The 12,200-nt window shown below is 48.7% G+C and overlaps 1 protein-coding gene across 2 annotated transcripts in view; it reads right to left on the bottom strand.

Annotated features, from left to right (window-relative positions):
• The window catches only part of FBLIM1 (filamin binding LIM protein 1), a 35,776-nt gene extending 23,883 nt beyond the window's left edge, over window positions 1-11,893 (bottom strand). The window contains exons 1-3 of one of the 2 annotated variants that reach the window (XM_036746888.1): window positions 11,830-11,893; window positions 5,332-5,450; window positions 1,654-1,926 (exon numbers count right to left, since the gene is read on the bottom strand). In XM_036746888.1, coding sequence (XP_036602783.1) covers window positions 1,654-1,897 — 244 coding nt within the window. In that variant the 5' untranslated portion in view covers window positions 1,898-1,926; window positions 5,332-5,450; window positions 11,830-11,893. Of the gene's footprint in view, window positions 1-1,653; window positions 1,927-5,331; window positions 5,451-11,602; window positions 11,658-11,829 lie in introns of those variants that run through there. The other variant, XM_036746889.1, reaches the window with a different exon arrangement.
• Between the last annotated feature and the right edge of the window lie 307 nt (window positions 11,894-12,200).

The following is a 12,200-nucleotide window of genomic DNA, read 5'->3' as shown; positions in this document are numbered from 1 at the left end:
CTTAAGAAAGTAATAGAGAAAATATTCATGATGTAGGTTAAATTTAAGAGTGGGTCCTGTATACATTCTGGGGGGGGGCGGGGAGTCAGTTGTTAAACATTAACTAGAACACGTCTCCACCATCTTTCCTTGTGAAATGAATTTCTTTAATCCAAGTCTAAGACTTTACATGCAGCTAGGCGGAGCCATAGTGCACAGAGCACTGGGCCTGGAGTCAGGAAGATTCATCTTCAGGAGATACTTACTAGCTATGTGACCCTGGACAAGTCACTTAACCCTATCTGCCTCAGTTTCCTCATCTGTAAAATGAGCTGGAGAGGGAAACGGCAAACCACTCCAGTATCTCTGCCAAGAGAACCCCGAATGCGGTCCCAGAGAGCTGGACAAGACTGAGACAACTGAACAGCGATAAAAGACTTTACATGTAAGAAGTTTCATCTTACTAGATTCACACAAGGGAGGGCAGCGTTCATCAAACAGTCACTAACTGTAACTTCATGTCGATAACTTAACCTTTTGGGGCCTCCGTTTCCTCATCTGTAAAATTAAGGGGTTTGGTGATTTCTGAGGGTCTTTCCTACTTTGCCTTTCATGAGATACTGTAAGCTTGGAGTCAGGAAGGTCTGGGTTCAAAAAAACTGTAAAACAGGGGATAAGAATAGCTTATGCCCTTCCTCATACGGTTACTGTGAGGATTCAATAAGAAATAGAGGGCTTCGAAAACCTTAAATATTATTATTATCTGTAAATGATGATAAGTACAGAGGGTTGGGTTGGGAGAAGAGTCTGTGAGAGACCACAGTCCTGAAGGGCTTGCTTGTGCCTTCTCCCCAGAAATAACTTTGTATATGCATTGAATTTTCTACGTGAATGTTGTTTGCTCTCAATAGAATGGAAGCTTCCTGAGAGAAGGTACTTTTTGCTTCTGTCTTTGAACCCCAGCACCTAGCCCATGTGGTCACCACTTAGAAAATGCTTGTTGAATCTCAAGGAATTTGTATGGAATCTAGAAATGGAGAGGGAGCCCGCCTACTGAGGTCTGACCAAACATACAGTGAGGAGTGAATGTAATGGAAGAGTGCTGGGCCATGAGACTCCCCCGCCCCCCGCCCCAAGATGTGAAGCACTCAGGGAAACTTGGAAAGGCTTATAGAATTAGAGTGAGCAGAACCAAAAACAATATACACAGAGATTAGAGTGATAAAGCCCAATCTTGGCTCCTCTTCACTGGCAAAGTGGGGGCCCGTGGGTGTGGAATGGTGCATATGTTGTCAGGCACATGTCCCTGATTTTGTCTTTAGGTGGCACAGTGGATAGAGGGATGGACTTGGAGTCAGGAAGCTCAGACACTTCCTGGCTGTGTGACCTTGGGCAAGTCACTTGACCCTGTTTGCCTCAGTTTCCTTATCTGTAAAACGGGGATAATAATAGAAGTGAAGCTCCAATAAGATATTGATAAAAGTGCTTAGCACATAGTAGGTGCCATGTAAATGCTTATTCCCTCCCTCCCACAGCACCTGGTGAATGCTTGCTGATTGCTGGATCGAACAATGAACTCTTAGATGCCAGCTAGCTCTCAGTCCCACACTCTCTCTCTGCCACGTCTGCCCACTTCTGCACCCCAGGTTTTCCCTGCCCCATGTTCTGTCTTACCTCCATTAGGTAGAAGAACTGGTGGGGGCAGTGTTGCTGAAATGCTGGGGATCCGCGGGACCTGTCTGTTCACTAGAAAGTCACTGGGGGGCTTCTTGGCTGAGACAGTCTCCCGGGCCCGACTGGCCCGACTGGAACAGGCCGCCTGCCTCACCTCGTCCACCACAGCTGTGTCCCGGCGAGGGGGAGTCAGGGTGATGAAGATGGAGGAGGCCATCCTCTTCTCTGGCTTCGAGGCCATCATCTCCCTCTGGCTTTTCTCTCGGAGCACGGCTAAAGCAAAGAGAAGAGTTAATGGCCTGGGACTTGGGGAATGAGCCTCTCCCTGCTCACACTCCTTCCCACTGCCCAGATCTGCCTATACCCCTGTGTAATCATGAAACTCCTCTGCTCAGAAATCTTCTATAGCTCCCTCTTGCCAAGGGGATAAAGAACAAACTTCTGGTCTTAGCATTGAATGCAAGCAGCTACCCTGAATGATCAGGGTGGTTGTGAGGACCAAATGAGAAAGTATTTGGAAAGCACCTAGCAGAGCGCCTGGCACAGTGCAGATGCTTACTAAATGCCTCCTTCCTTCCCTCCCACCCTCCTTCCTTCCTTCCCTCCTTTCTTCTTTCTCCTTCCTTCCCTCTTTCTTCCTTTCTTCTTTCTCGCTCCTTCCTTTCTTCTTTCTCTCTCCTTCCTTTCTTCTTTCTCATTCCTTCCTTCCCTCCTTTCTTCTTTCTCGTTCCTTCCTTCCTTTCCTCTTTCTTGTTCCTTCCTTCCTCCCTCCTTCCTTCTATCCTTCCACAATCTGGCTCTGATCTCCCTGCCCACCCTTATCTCATAGTACAACCCCTCACATGTTCTATATTCTTGTCCTGCCCTCTTCCATTTTTCAGTGCCTCCTTCTTCCCATCTGTTGAATTCCTTCCCTTCTCTCAAGGACCAAACCTTGAGATGCTGCCTCCTCCTGACTTCCCATTTCCCTTCTCAAATTGTACTTTCTAGCATCCTTGGGTTCTAGCTCATCAGACCATAAGCTGTTTCTGAGGGCAGGAACTTTGTCGTTCCCCCCCACCCCTTAAAAACAACAAATCCCCAGCAGGAAGCCACAGTGCTTTGTACTTAAAGGGTGGAAGAAGATAGGGGCTTGCCTGGTGATTTCCTCCTTGGCAAGGAAGCTCCTTCTCTGGATGCAGGTCAGCCCCTTCTCTAGCTATAACTCAACGTCTAATCTGGGCTTAGTCAGCATTTAGTGAGTTGATTTCAATTCTCCCACTCTCAGGCTGGTAGAGTCTTGCTCTAGGTGAGCCCAAGCTGCAAGGCTACATGCACAAGTTCCGATATGCCAGCACACACATGTGCAAATTCAAACACATGACAGCTCTGATGGATTCGAGGGCTCCTCCCTTGAGGAAGACAGAAGCACCACTCCTCCAAAACTGCTGCCCCAGTGCACAGCTGGGCAATCCTGGGCAAATCACTTCGCCCATCAGAGCCTTGGTTTTCTCATCTGTAAAGTGGGGATAATACTACCTGCACTGCCTGTCTTACAGGGTTGCTGTGCCTTGCAAGCACCAGGTAAACTGGAGAAGGTCAAATTTAAATGTGAGCTTCCCTGCTCAGTACAATAAACAGTGTGCATACTGTATGCATAGTACTGTGCTTGAAGCTAGGGTTAATTAGTACAGTTCCTCCCCTCAAAAAACTTGGGGAAGATGTAGTTTAGTTTAAAAAAAACACAAATAAACACTGAATTTAGAGTCAGAAATCTGGGTTCAAACCCCAGGTTTAGTCATTTACTAGATCTAAGACCTTAGCTGGGGCAGCTAGGGGGAGCCATAGTGGATAGAGCACTGGATCTGGAATCAGGAAGACTCATCTTCCAGAGTTCAAATCCAGCCTCAGACACTCATAAGCTGTGTGATCCTGGTCAAATCACTTAACCCTGTTTGCCTCAGTTTCCTCATCCATAAAATGAGCTGGAGTAGGAAATGGCAAACCACTGCAGTATCTCTACCAAGAAAATCCTAAATGGGGACACGACTGAAATGACTGAACAATGACAAATGACCTTAGTTTCCCCTCCTGGGTCTCATTTGCCTCATTTGTAAAATTAGGGTTTTGGATTTTTTTTTTTTTGGCAGTCTGGCTGCTCAGTGATACAGTAGATAAAGGGCTAGACTTGGAGTCAGAAAGACCAGTTTAAATCCAGCCTCAGGCATTTACTGGCTGTGTGACCCTGGGCAAGTCACTTAACCTCTAAAGTGAAGATAATAATAGCATGTACCTCCAAGGCTGTTGTGAAGCTCATATGAGATAATGACTATGAAGTCCTTCCCCAACCTTAAAGCTTTATGTAAGTGCTAGCCGTTCTTTTTCCCAGAATATCTTTTTTTAAAGGTTCATAATTGAAAAGTCCGCTAAATTTCGGTTAGAAGTTAGTGAAAATAAAGATGTAAATTTTTTTCCCATCTAAGTTCACAGATGCCTTGAAATGAATTCTAGGTAAAGAACCCCTGGACTAAAAGACATCTAAAATCCCTTCTAGCTCTGACATTCTGTGTTCTAAGATCCTTCCAAGTTACAACAATCTATGTCAGGGGTGGGGAACCTGTGGCCTTGAGGCCACACGTGGCCTTCTAGGTCCTCGAGTACGGCCCTTTGACTGAATCCAAACTAGTTTCCCCACCCCTGGCTTATGTCATTAAGTTCCTTCTAATTCTGATTTTCAATGTTTTCAGGCTCCTCCCAGCTCTAATATTCTATAGTCTGAGATTCTTTCCAGCCCTAAATCAATTGTGATCACAAAGAAAGGGGGTTTGATGTGGGGGGCGGGGAGGTGTTCAGTTTGTCATTGTTAAAAAAAAAGTCCCAGGGTGGGAACTCCCCAATTCAGATTGTGAATCATCTCTCACTTTATAAATAAGCTTTAGGGAGTTGACCAAGACAGGTAGAAGTTGGATGACTTCCCTAGGATCAAACAGCTAAGTAAAGGTCAGAGGCAGGTCTAAAGTCAAGTCTTCTTCATTGATCTAAACCCCCAAGATTCTAGCATCAGGGCAGTTAGGTGGTGCAAGTGGATAACACACCATCCCTGGAGTCAGGAGGACCTGAGTTCAAATATGACCTTAGACATTGCTGGCTGTGTGACCCTGGGCAAGTCACTTAACCCAATTGCCTCAAAAAAAAAAAGATTCTATTATCAGGTCACAGTTGCCTGCAATGGCATGGGGGAGGGGGGAAGAGATACATAGGCAGAAAATTATTGTTTCCTTTGATTATTAATTTTCCTCCTAAGGGGCAGGAGATTTCTCAAATACCTCTGTTTTTGCCTTCTTCTCTTTGTCATCCCAAAGAATGAAACAGGGGCCAGGAGTTCCATTTTTTAAACTGACCAACTGAGGTTCTGAGAAGGCCTCGGGCACCAAGATATGGGAATGGAACGCAGGAACCCCGCCCCCTGCCCATTCTACCTGCCCTGTCAGATGGAGCAAAGGGCAGCCGCTCCCTTCTCGCCACATTAATGATTGATCTCGCTTCCATCAAGGATCTCAGGAGAAGGAAGGGCTCTGCTGGCTAGAGGCAAGAGTCCCAGCTCTTCCCCAGCCTCCCAACACAACCTAACACACACACCCAAGAACAGATGCCTGCTTTAACCCAAGCCCTGCCTAAGGATCCCCATCCTGGACTTACCGACTTTTCCTGGGCTCAGTGAGGTAGCTCTTGGTCTCCCTGGTCAGGGATGTTCTGTTAAGGAGATTACAATGTGCCAAGAGTGGTTGGAGATGGTAACCAGGGTTCAGGAAGACATTCTAGGGGGACAGATGAGCAGATGTTGTATTTACCTGGTTTCAGGAGAGTGTTCCCAGAAGCACCTATATCTAGAGACCTACAGCCATTGGCCCAGGTCCCAGGAACCCCAAGGGCTAGGAATCGTAAGAGGTCTTTGAATGGAAACACAGAACACCAGAGTGGATAGGAGCTTGGAGAATACCTAGTCCCCCTAAACAAAAATTCCTCCTAAAACATCCCTGACAAGTCAAAGGACCTGGATTCCTCCTAAAACATCCCTGACAAGTCAAAGGACCTGGTCACAACCTCCCTGATCTTTAGTTTTCTCACCAATAAAGTGAGGGGGGTTGGATTCAGTGGTCTTTAATGTCCCTCTCAGATTTAGATCTATGATTCTATGGTTTCTAGCCTTCTATTTAAAGCCTTCTAGTGACAGGACTCGCCACTCCCTAAAGCAGTGTATTTTCACTTCTGCTCATCTCTTTCTGTTGCTGTTATTTTTCAGTCATGACCTACTCTACTTGACCCCATTTGGCATTTTCTCGGCAAAGATACTGGAGTGCTTTGGCATTTTCTTCTCCAGCTCATTTTACAGATGAGGAAACTGAGGCAAACAGAGTGAAGTGACTTGCCCAGGGTCACGCCGCTAGTAAGTGTGCTCTGCTCTAAGTGTTAAGAGTTCTTTTCTTTACATGGAGCTGACATAACTTCCTCCCATCATTCCTGGTTCTGCCCCAGAGAACCAAATTGATCAAATCTAATCTCCATATGATAATCTCCCATATAACAACTCTTGACCTATTTGAAGACAGCACTCATGGTCCCCTGGAATCTTCCACTTAGGGCATGGTCTCTAGAAGTGGGGAGACAGAGAACTGAGGCCTGATCCCTGACACAGATGGTTTAGGGGAAGGAACTGCAGCTCAGACCAGCAACATAGGAGTCCCGTGGTCCCACCGGCCCCCTTAGGCTCTTAACCTCACTCCCTAGTAAGGGAGCAGTGTGTGCTTGGTGTAATAAACATAATAATAACTAGCATTGGTGTAGAGCCCGTCAAGGTCGGCAAAGCACTTTATATCATCTTATCTCATCCATACAATAATCTGGTGAGGGAGTGCTATTGTTATCCCAACCTGCAGCCGAAGAAACTGAGTCAGAGAGAAGTTAAGCAGACAGTGTGTGTCTCTTTTTCCTTCTCTCTTCATTTGTTTCTCTCTTCCTCCCTCTTCCTTTTCTATTCTCCCTCTTCCTCCCTCCCTCTCTTTCCTCCTTCTTCTCTCTCTCTCTTTCTTTCTTCTTCTTCCTCTCTCTCTCCCTCTCCCCCTCCCTCTCTCTCCTCTTTCTCTCTCCCTCTCCTCTTTCTCCCTCCCTCCTTCTCCTCTCTCTCTCTCTCTCTCTCTCTATCCCTCCCTCCTCCTCCCTCTCCTCTTTCTTCCTCTCTCTCTCTCTCTCTCTCTCTTCCTCTCTCTCCCTCTCCTCTTTCTCCCTCTCTCTCTCCTCTTTCTCCCTCCCTCTCTCCCTCTCTTCTTTCTTCCTCCCTCTCTCTCCCTCTCCTCTTTCTTCCTCCCTCTCTCTCTCTCTCTCCTCTTTCTTCCCACCCCCCCCACACACACATACACCCCACACCACACAATGAGCAAGCACGTCAGCCCAGAATCTGACTGAGGTCTCTTGACTTCAAGGCAGCATTCTTGCCATGGAGGGAAGAAAGGAAGGAAAGAAGCATTTAGTAAGCACCTACTGTGTACCAGGCACTGTGCTAAGTAAGCACTTTCACAAAGCTACAGGAAGTCAGGTTGGCCACCCTGGACAGCAGATGCCTCAGAAGGGCCTGCCCTATCTAGAATCCTAAGCATGGGTCTACACTTGGGGCCAGTGGCATGAGGACCCAGACCAGTAGATGGTTGTAATAAAGAGTGAACAGTGTGTCCAGAAAGGAGCACTCTGGCCACAGTGGAACATCTCAAGAGCGACCCTACTTGTGGAGAAGTTGGGGTGAAAGGGAAACCTAAACTCTCAGAATAGCAGGGATATGCTGGAGCCAGCTGGTTATGGATTGTTCAATTTTCCACATGATCATTTTGGGTCTGGGAAATCAGCAAATGTCACAAATCAGAACTTATTTTATTGTTTTCTGATTGTCTAAACTTAAGAAAGTGATGGATGGAATGTTAACAATGCAGATGACACTTAAAAGTGTGTCTTAGCAAACCTTTCTCTCCTGGAGAGCCGGTTGTTAAACACTGACCAGAACACCCTTGACCATAGGCCTGGGGAAAAGGTCCAAAATGTAATTTCCAGGGTGTTCCATATGATGTTCCATTCTTAGGTCCCATTTCTATATGACTATGAAGAAACTGAGGCTTAGATGGTTAATGATTTTTCCAAGTTCACTCAGATAAGCGTCAGAACTGGGATTTGAACACCAGGGTTTGCATCCCAGCTACTGCCTATGTGACCCTGGGCAAATAAATCACGTATGCTCTCTGATTCTTACTGTCCTAAAAATGAGAGGGGGGTTGGACTTAGTCTAAAGTCTTGTCCTGCTCTGTATCTATGAGGCTACGACCCTACAAATGTGAGCTTAGAATTCCAGGTGTCTGGAGTCTGTGTTTTCACTGAATGATACAGAGACCCCAAACCCTCAAATGCCCCAGGCCTGAAAATCACTCTATGTAACTGTACCCATTGGGAAAGCTAAAGTTAGGCCCAAGAGAATTGGTATAGTCATTGAGAACTGCGTTCCTCCCCCAGGGAGATGATGGGCAAACAGGTCAGCCATGAGGTGTTGGAAAGGGCACCAGATTTAGAGTCAGAAGACCCAGGTTCAACTCTCAGAATCTGCTACTTCTTAGCTGTGTGACCTTTCTCTGAGCCTGTTTCCTAATCTGAAAAAGAGAGTCCTTTTTCCAGTTCTGGTGAATATATAAACACCTTAACAGCCTTACCCTAAGCCTTCCTTCTGGGCCCCTTCACTCCCCTAAGCAAGGTCCAAACCGACCCTCATGCACCCAAATCCTAATGGGGATCTACACACACACACACACACACACACACACAGAACACATCCTCTCTGGGAAAGTCATTCTTACTGGATTTCTTTAGAAAAACTGAACAGCAGCCTGGGGCAGAGAAATCCAGCCCTGCAAACCAGATGCTGACAGCTGTGCAAACCCACTCCCCCTTCTCCTGCCCTCCCCCTTCTCTCTGCCTTGCTTGTGGTTACTGGTAGAGAAGGCAGTCCCCATGGGAACGATGAGCTTGGAATTTTCAAAGCCCATTCTGCCTGAGACCCTTCTGCAGAGCTAGAGGTCTGACCCCATTTGGGGCCTGGGGGATGGGGAGAACCCTACCTCCCTCGATGGTCATCCCCTGAATTCTGTGGGAGGGGAATGGTGGTGGTGTGGTCAGACCCTATCCCCTCTCTCACTTAAAGGGCCAGACCTCTCTGGAGAACAGTCAGTCTCTCCCCACCAGGCAGCATCTCACTCTGTGGCTGGGGATCTGAACGAAGCCCACCTCAGCCTGGGACACTTCACATCCTCCCCTCAGCTCTTCCTGTGATGGACTAAGCGGATATCCAGTTTGGGGGTGGAGAAGGAGAAAGTAAGAACAAAGAAAAGGAAAGTCATTTCCTGCCCAGAGGAAGGAAGAGAGAGAGACCAGACCGGCTGGGACACAGCCCTCGCCTGAGCCTCAGGGATCAGTCCAGGGGTAAGGGAGGAGCTGGTGCTGGGCTGGAGCAGGCAGCAGAGGCGTTCTGTCCGCCACTCACGCCCACGACCCACAAAGGAGGCAAAATCCCAGGGGACCTGGCAAGTCTGGAGGGGTCTATGCTGGTCGCTTGCTTTGCCAATGCTTAATAGTATGGGGGTTTTCAAGTCACCCCTGAAAGTCTGTAGCTTGGTGCAGTCTATATGTTTTAGTGACTTAAAAAGCATTTTGGTTTGAGCCCAAACTGGGTCATGGAGTTGGGAAAAAAGGAACCTAGAACTACACTGGCCCCCCCACCCCCCTACCCCAGCCTCCTTTTAAAAGAGGCATTTGTAAAATCGGTTAGCACAGTGTCTGGCACACAGTAGGCACTTTTATAAATGCTTATTCCCTGCCTCCTCTTCCTTTCACCATTCCTGCCCTTCCTGGTTTTCCCTAGAGCTGGGCTTCCCTTCATTGTCCCTCCCCCCCAACATACAAACACATACACGCATAAACCAAGTCAGGCATTCATCCCCATCAGGATAAGCAAGGACCAGAGGAACCAGCTACCCACACAGTGACCCAGAGCTAGTCTAGAGAAATCAAGTGGGGAAAGCCTCCCCTTCCCATCTGCCAGTCACAAGCCCTGGGTTAAGTCCTCCATTCTGCCACTCACTCCCATTTCAACTGCGCTAAAAAAGTTCTGGCTTTTACAAAGTGCTTTCTCACAAGTACCTTGTGAGGGATGTAGTCCAAGTATGGAATTATTCCCATTTTCCAGGTGTGAACAACTGAGGTTCAGAGAAGCAAAGGGACTTCCCCAGATTCCCACTAACGGCAAGTAATCCAATCCAGGTCTCTTCCTACCATATTATTGCTCCCACCATTAATACATGTAGGACCTCGGTTAAGTCACTTCAGCTCCCAGGCTGTAGTCTACATCTCTGTAAAATGGGAATGATGATAAACTACAAAGAGGGAAAATGCCACTTAAGTGCTTGTTAACTGATTGACTGGTTCTAGAAATGAGAGCCAGGAAGGTCTGACAAGGGAGGAGGTATGGAACAGTCAACACCGTGCCTGGTACCTAGTAAGTGATTAATAAATGCTTCAATATAATCACTGGGAGGATGAGGGTGTTCCTTTACAGAAATGAAAGACTATATGTGAGGACACTTTGTATATTGTCAGACTCGGTGGATGTTTTGATAAATTCCTTTTTCTTCTCCTCTTTCTTTATTCTTTGCTACAAGGAGGAATGATTCTATTTGGAAATGAAAGTGATGTAAAAACAAAGGATATCAAACACACACATGAAGTTGGTGACTTGGGGCTGGGGAGGGTGGCAGAGCTAGGGTGGTAAGGGAGTGCTCCAGAAGGGGCACATATCCAGCACTTTGGGCTGCTCAGGTCCTGTCCCAGGAGGACAGGCTGGGGTTTAATCTTCTGTGATAATTAGGAGTCACAAAAATAGCCTTTCCCTGGCTTCTCCTTCCACTCAGCAGAGCTTGGGGTGGATGGGAGGCCCCAGGCTGCTGGGCAATGTTCACTGACTGTTCCCCTTCTTGCCCTAAACCTCAGGGGGAAGGTGGGCACAGAGACAATGGAGTGAGGGGCAGGGAGAGGGGACCCCCTGCCTGACTGTTGTAGGGGGAAAAGCCCTGAATTTGGGGGAGTCCTAGCTCTGCTGCTTTGTGCCCCTTAGGTATGTCACCTTAGGCATGCCTTCTCTGAGTCTCAGTTTCCCCACCCAGAAAATGAAGGGCTTGTACTTGGTGAACTCTGCAATTGCTCCCGTTTAAAATTCTATTATCTACAAGGAAGTCAGGGAGCCCTCTGGAAGGCGTCTGTCCCCTAGCTCCTCTGACCCCAGGCTTGTCTGAAGGTCCTGTGCTGTGAGCTGACCTCCTCTTCTGCCTTTCCACAAACTCCACACCCAATCAGGGAGGTGTCCCAGGGATGGGCGGCACCCAGCTCTTGTCCAGGAGACAAGGGGGACTGTAGGTTATCTTCTGAAGGGACTACAGAAGCTTTGAACCACCATCCCCCCACCTACCCCTTCCCTTCATTCCCCTCCTCCCCTCCCCTTTTTACCCCCTCCATGACTGTAGGGATTGGAACCAGGCAAAGAGTCCCAGGGTCTGGATTTAGAAGCAGATGCTTGGAGAGCTGTGGATTTACAATTAGAGAACCTGGGCTCGAATCCCCACTGGGCAAGTCACTAAACCGCTCGGTGCTTCAGTTTCCTTGTCTGTGAAGTGAAGGGGTTGGCTTCGAAGGGCTCTTTTAGCTAGAAATCTTGTTGGATTGTTGGTTTGGGCTGGGGGGTGTCTCTGTACAGAGACGGGCCAGCTTCTCTACCATCGGTAAGAAGCTGGGCAGGGTGCCTGCAGATGCTCTGGCAGCTGAGGTCAGTAGGGCACTGGTGCTGCCATTCACTCCCCTTCCTGCCCTTGGGGTGAGCATTATCCCCTACCTCCTCGACGTTCCCCCCGGGCCCGTTCTTCCTTCGGTCCCGGGCACCACTCGGGACAGATCCCTCGGCTTTGTCCGTCTCTGTCCTTCAGAGGGTTCTCCCCCAGGCCCCTTCCTCCTCCCTCCTCCGATCCCGAGGGAAGCTGGGGCTCGAACCTGCGGCCCTGAAGCCGCCCGGACTTCCCCACGGTTCCTTCACCGCCGCGGAGTCCCCATTGTTCGGCTCACCTGAGCTCCGGGCGCCGCCAGTCCCGGACGCTCTCTTCGGCAGCCCCGCAGTGCCTTCTGCCCGGGTCAGGGAGGTAAGCGAGCCTCCCCGCTGACATCACAGCCCCTTCCTTTCTCCCGGCCCCCAGCCTGCCAGCCTGCCTCCCTCTCCTCCCTCTCTCCCTCCCTCCCTCTCCTCCTCCCCTCCTTCCCTCCCTCTCTCCCTCCCCCAACTTCTTTCTCTTCCTCCCTCCTTCCCAGCCGGTCCCACAGCAATCTCTTTACCATAAAAGGTGAAAGACTTCTAGGGGGAGCCTCTGACAGGAAACACCTCCTTCACCTGCCCCTGGGGCTCAGCGCCCCGCTCCCCCTGCCCCAACACTCCCCCCTCC

The sequence above is a fragment of the Trichosurus vulpecula genome, chromosome 2 (genome assembly GCF_011100635.1).
Source record: "Trichosurus vulpecula isolate mTriVul1 chromosome 2, mTriVul1.pri, whole genome shotgun sequence".
NCBI lineage: Eukaryota > Metazoa > Chordata > Mammalia > Diprotodontia > Phalangeridae > Trichosurus > Trichosurus vulpecula.
This window is presented reverse-complemented; position numbering and strand designations above follow the sequence as displayed.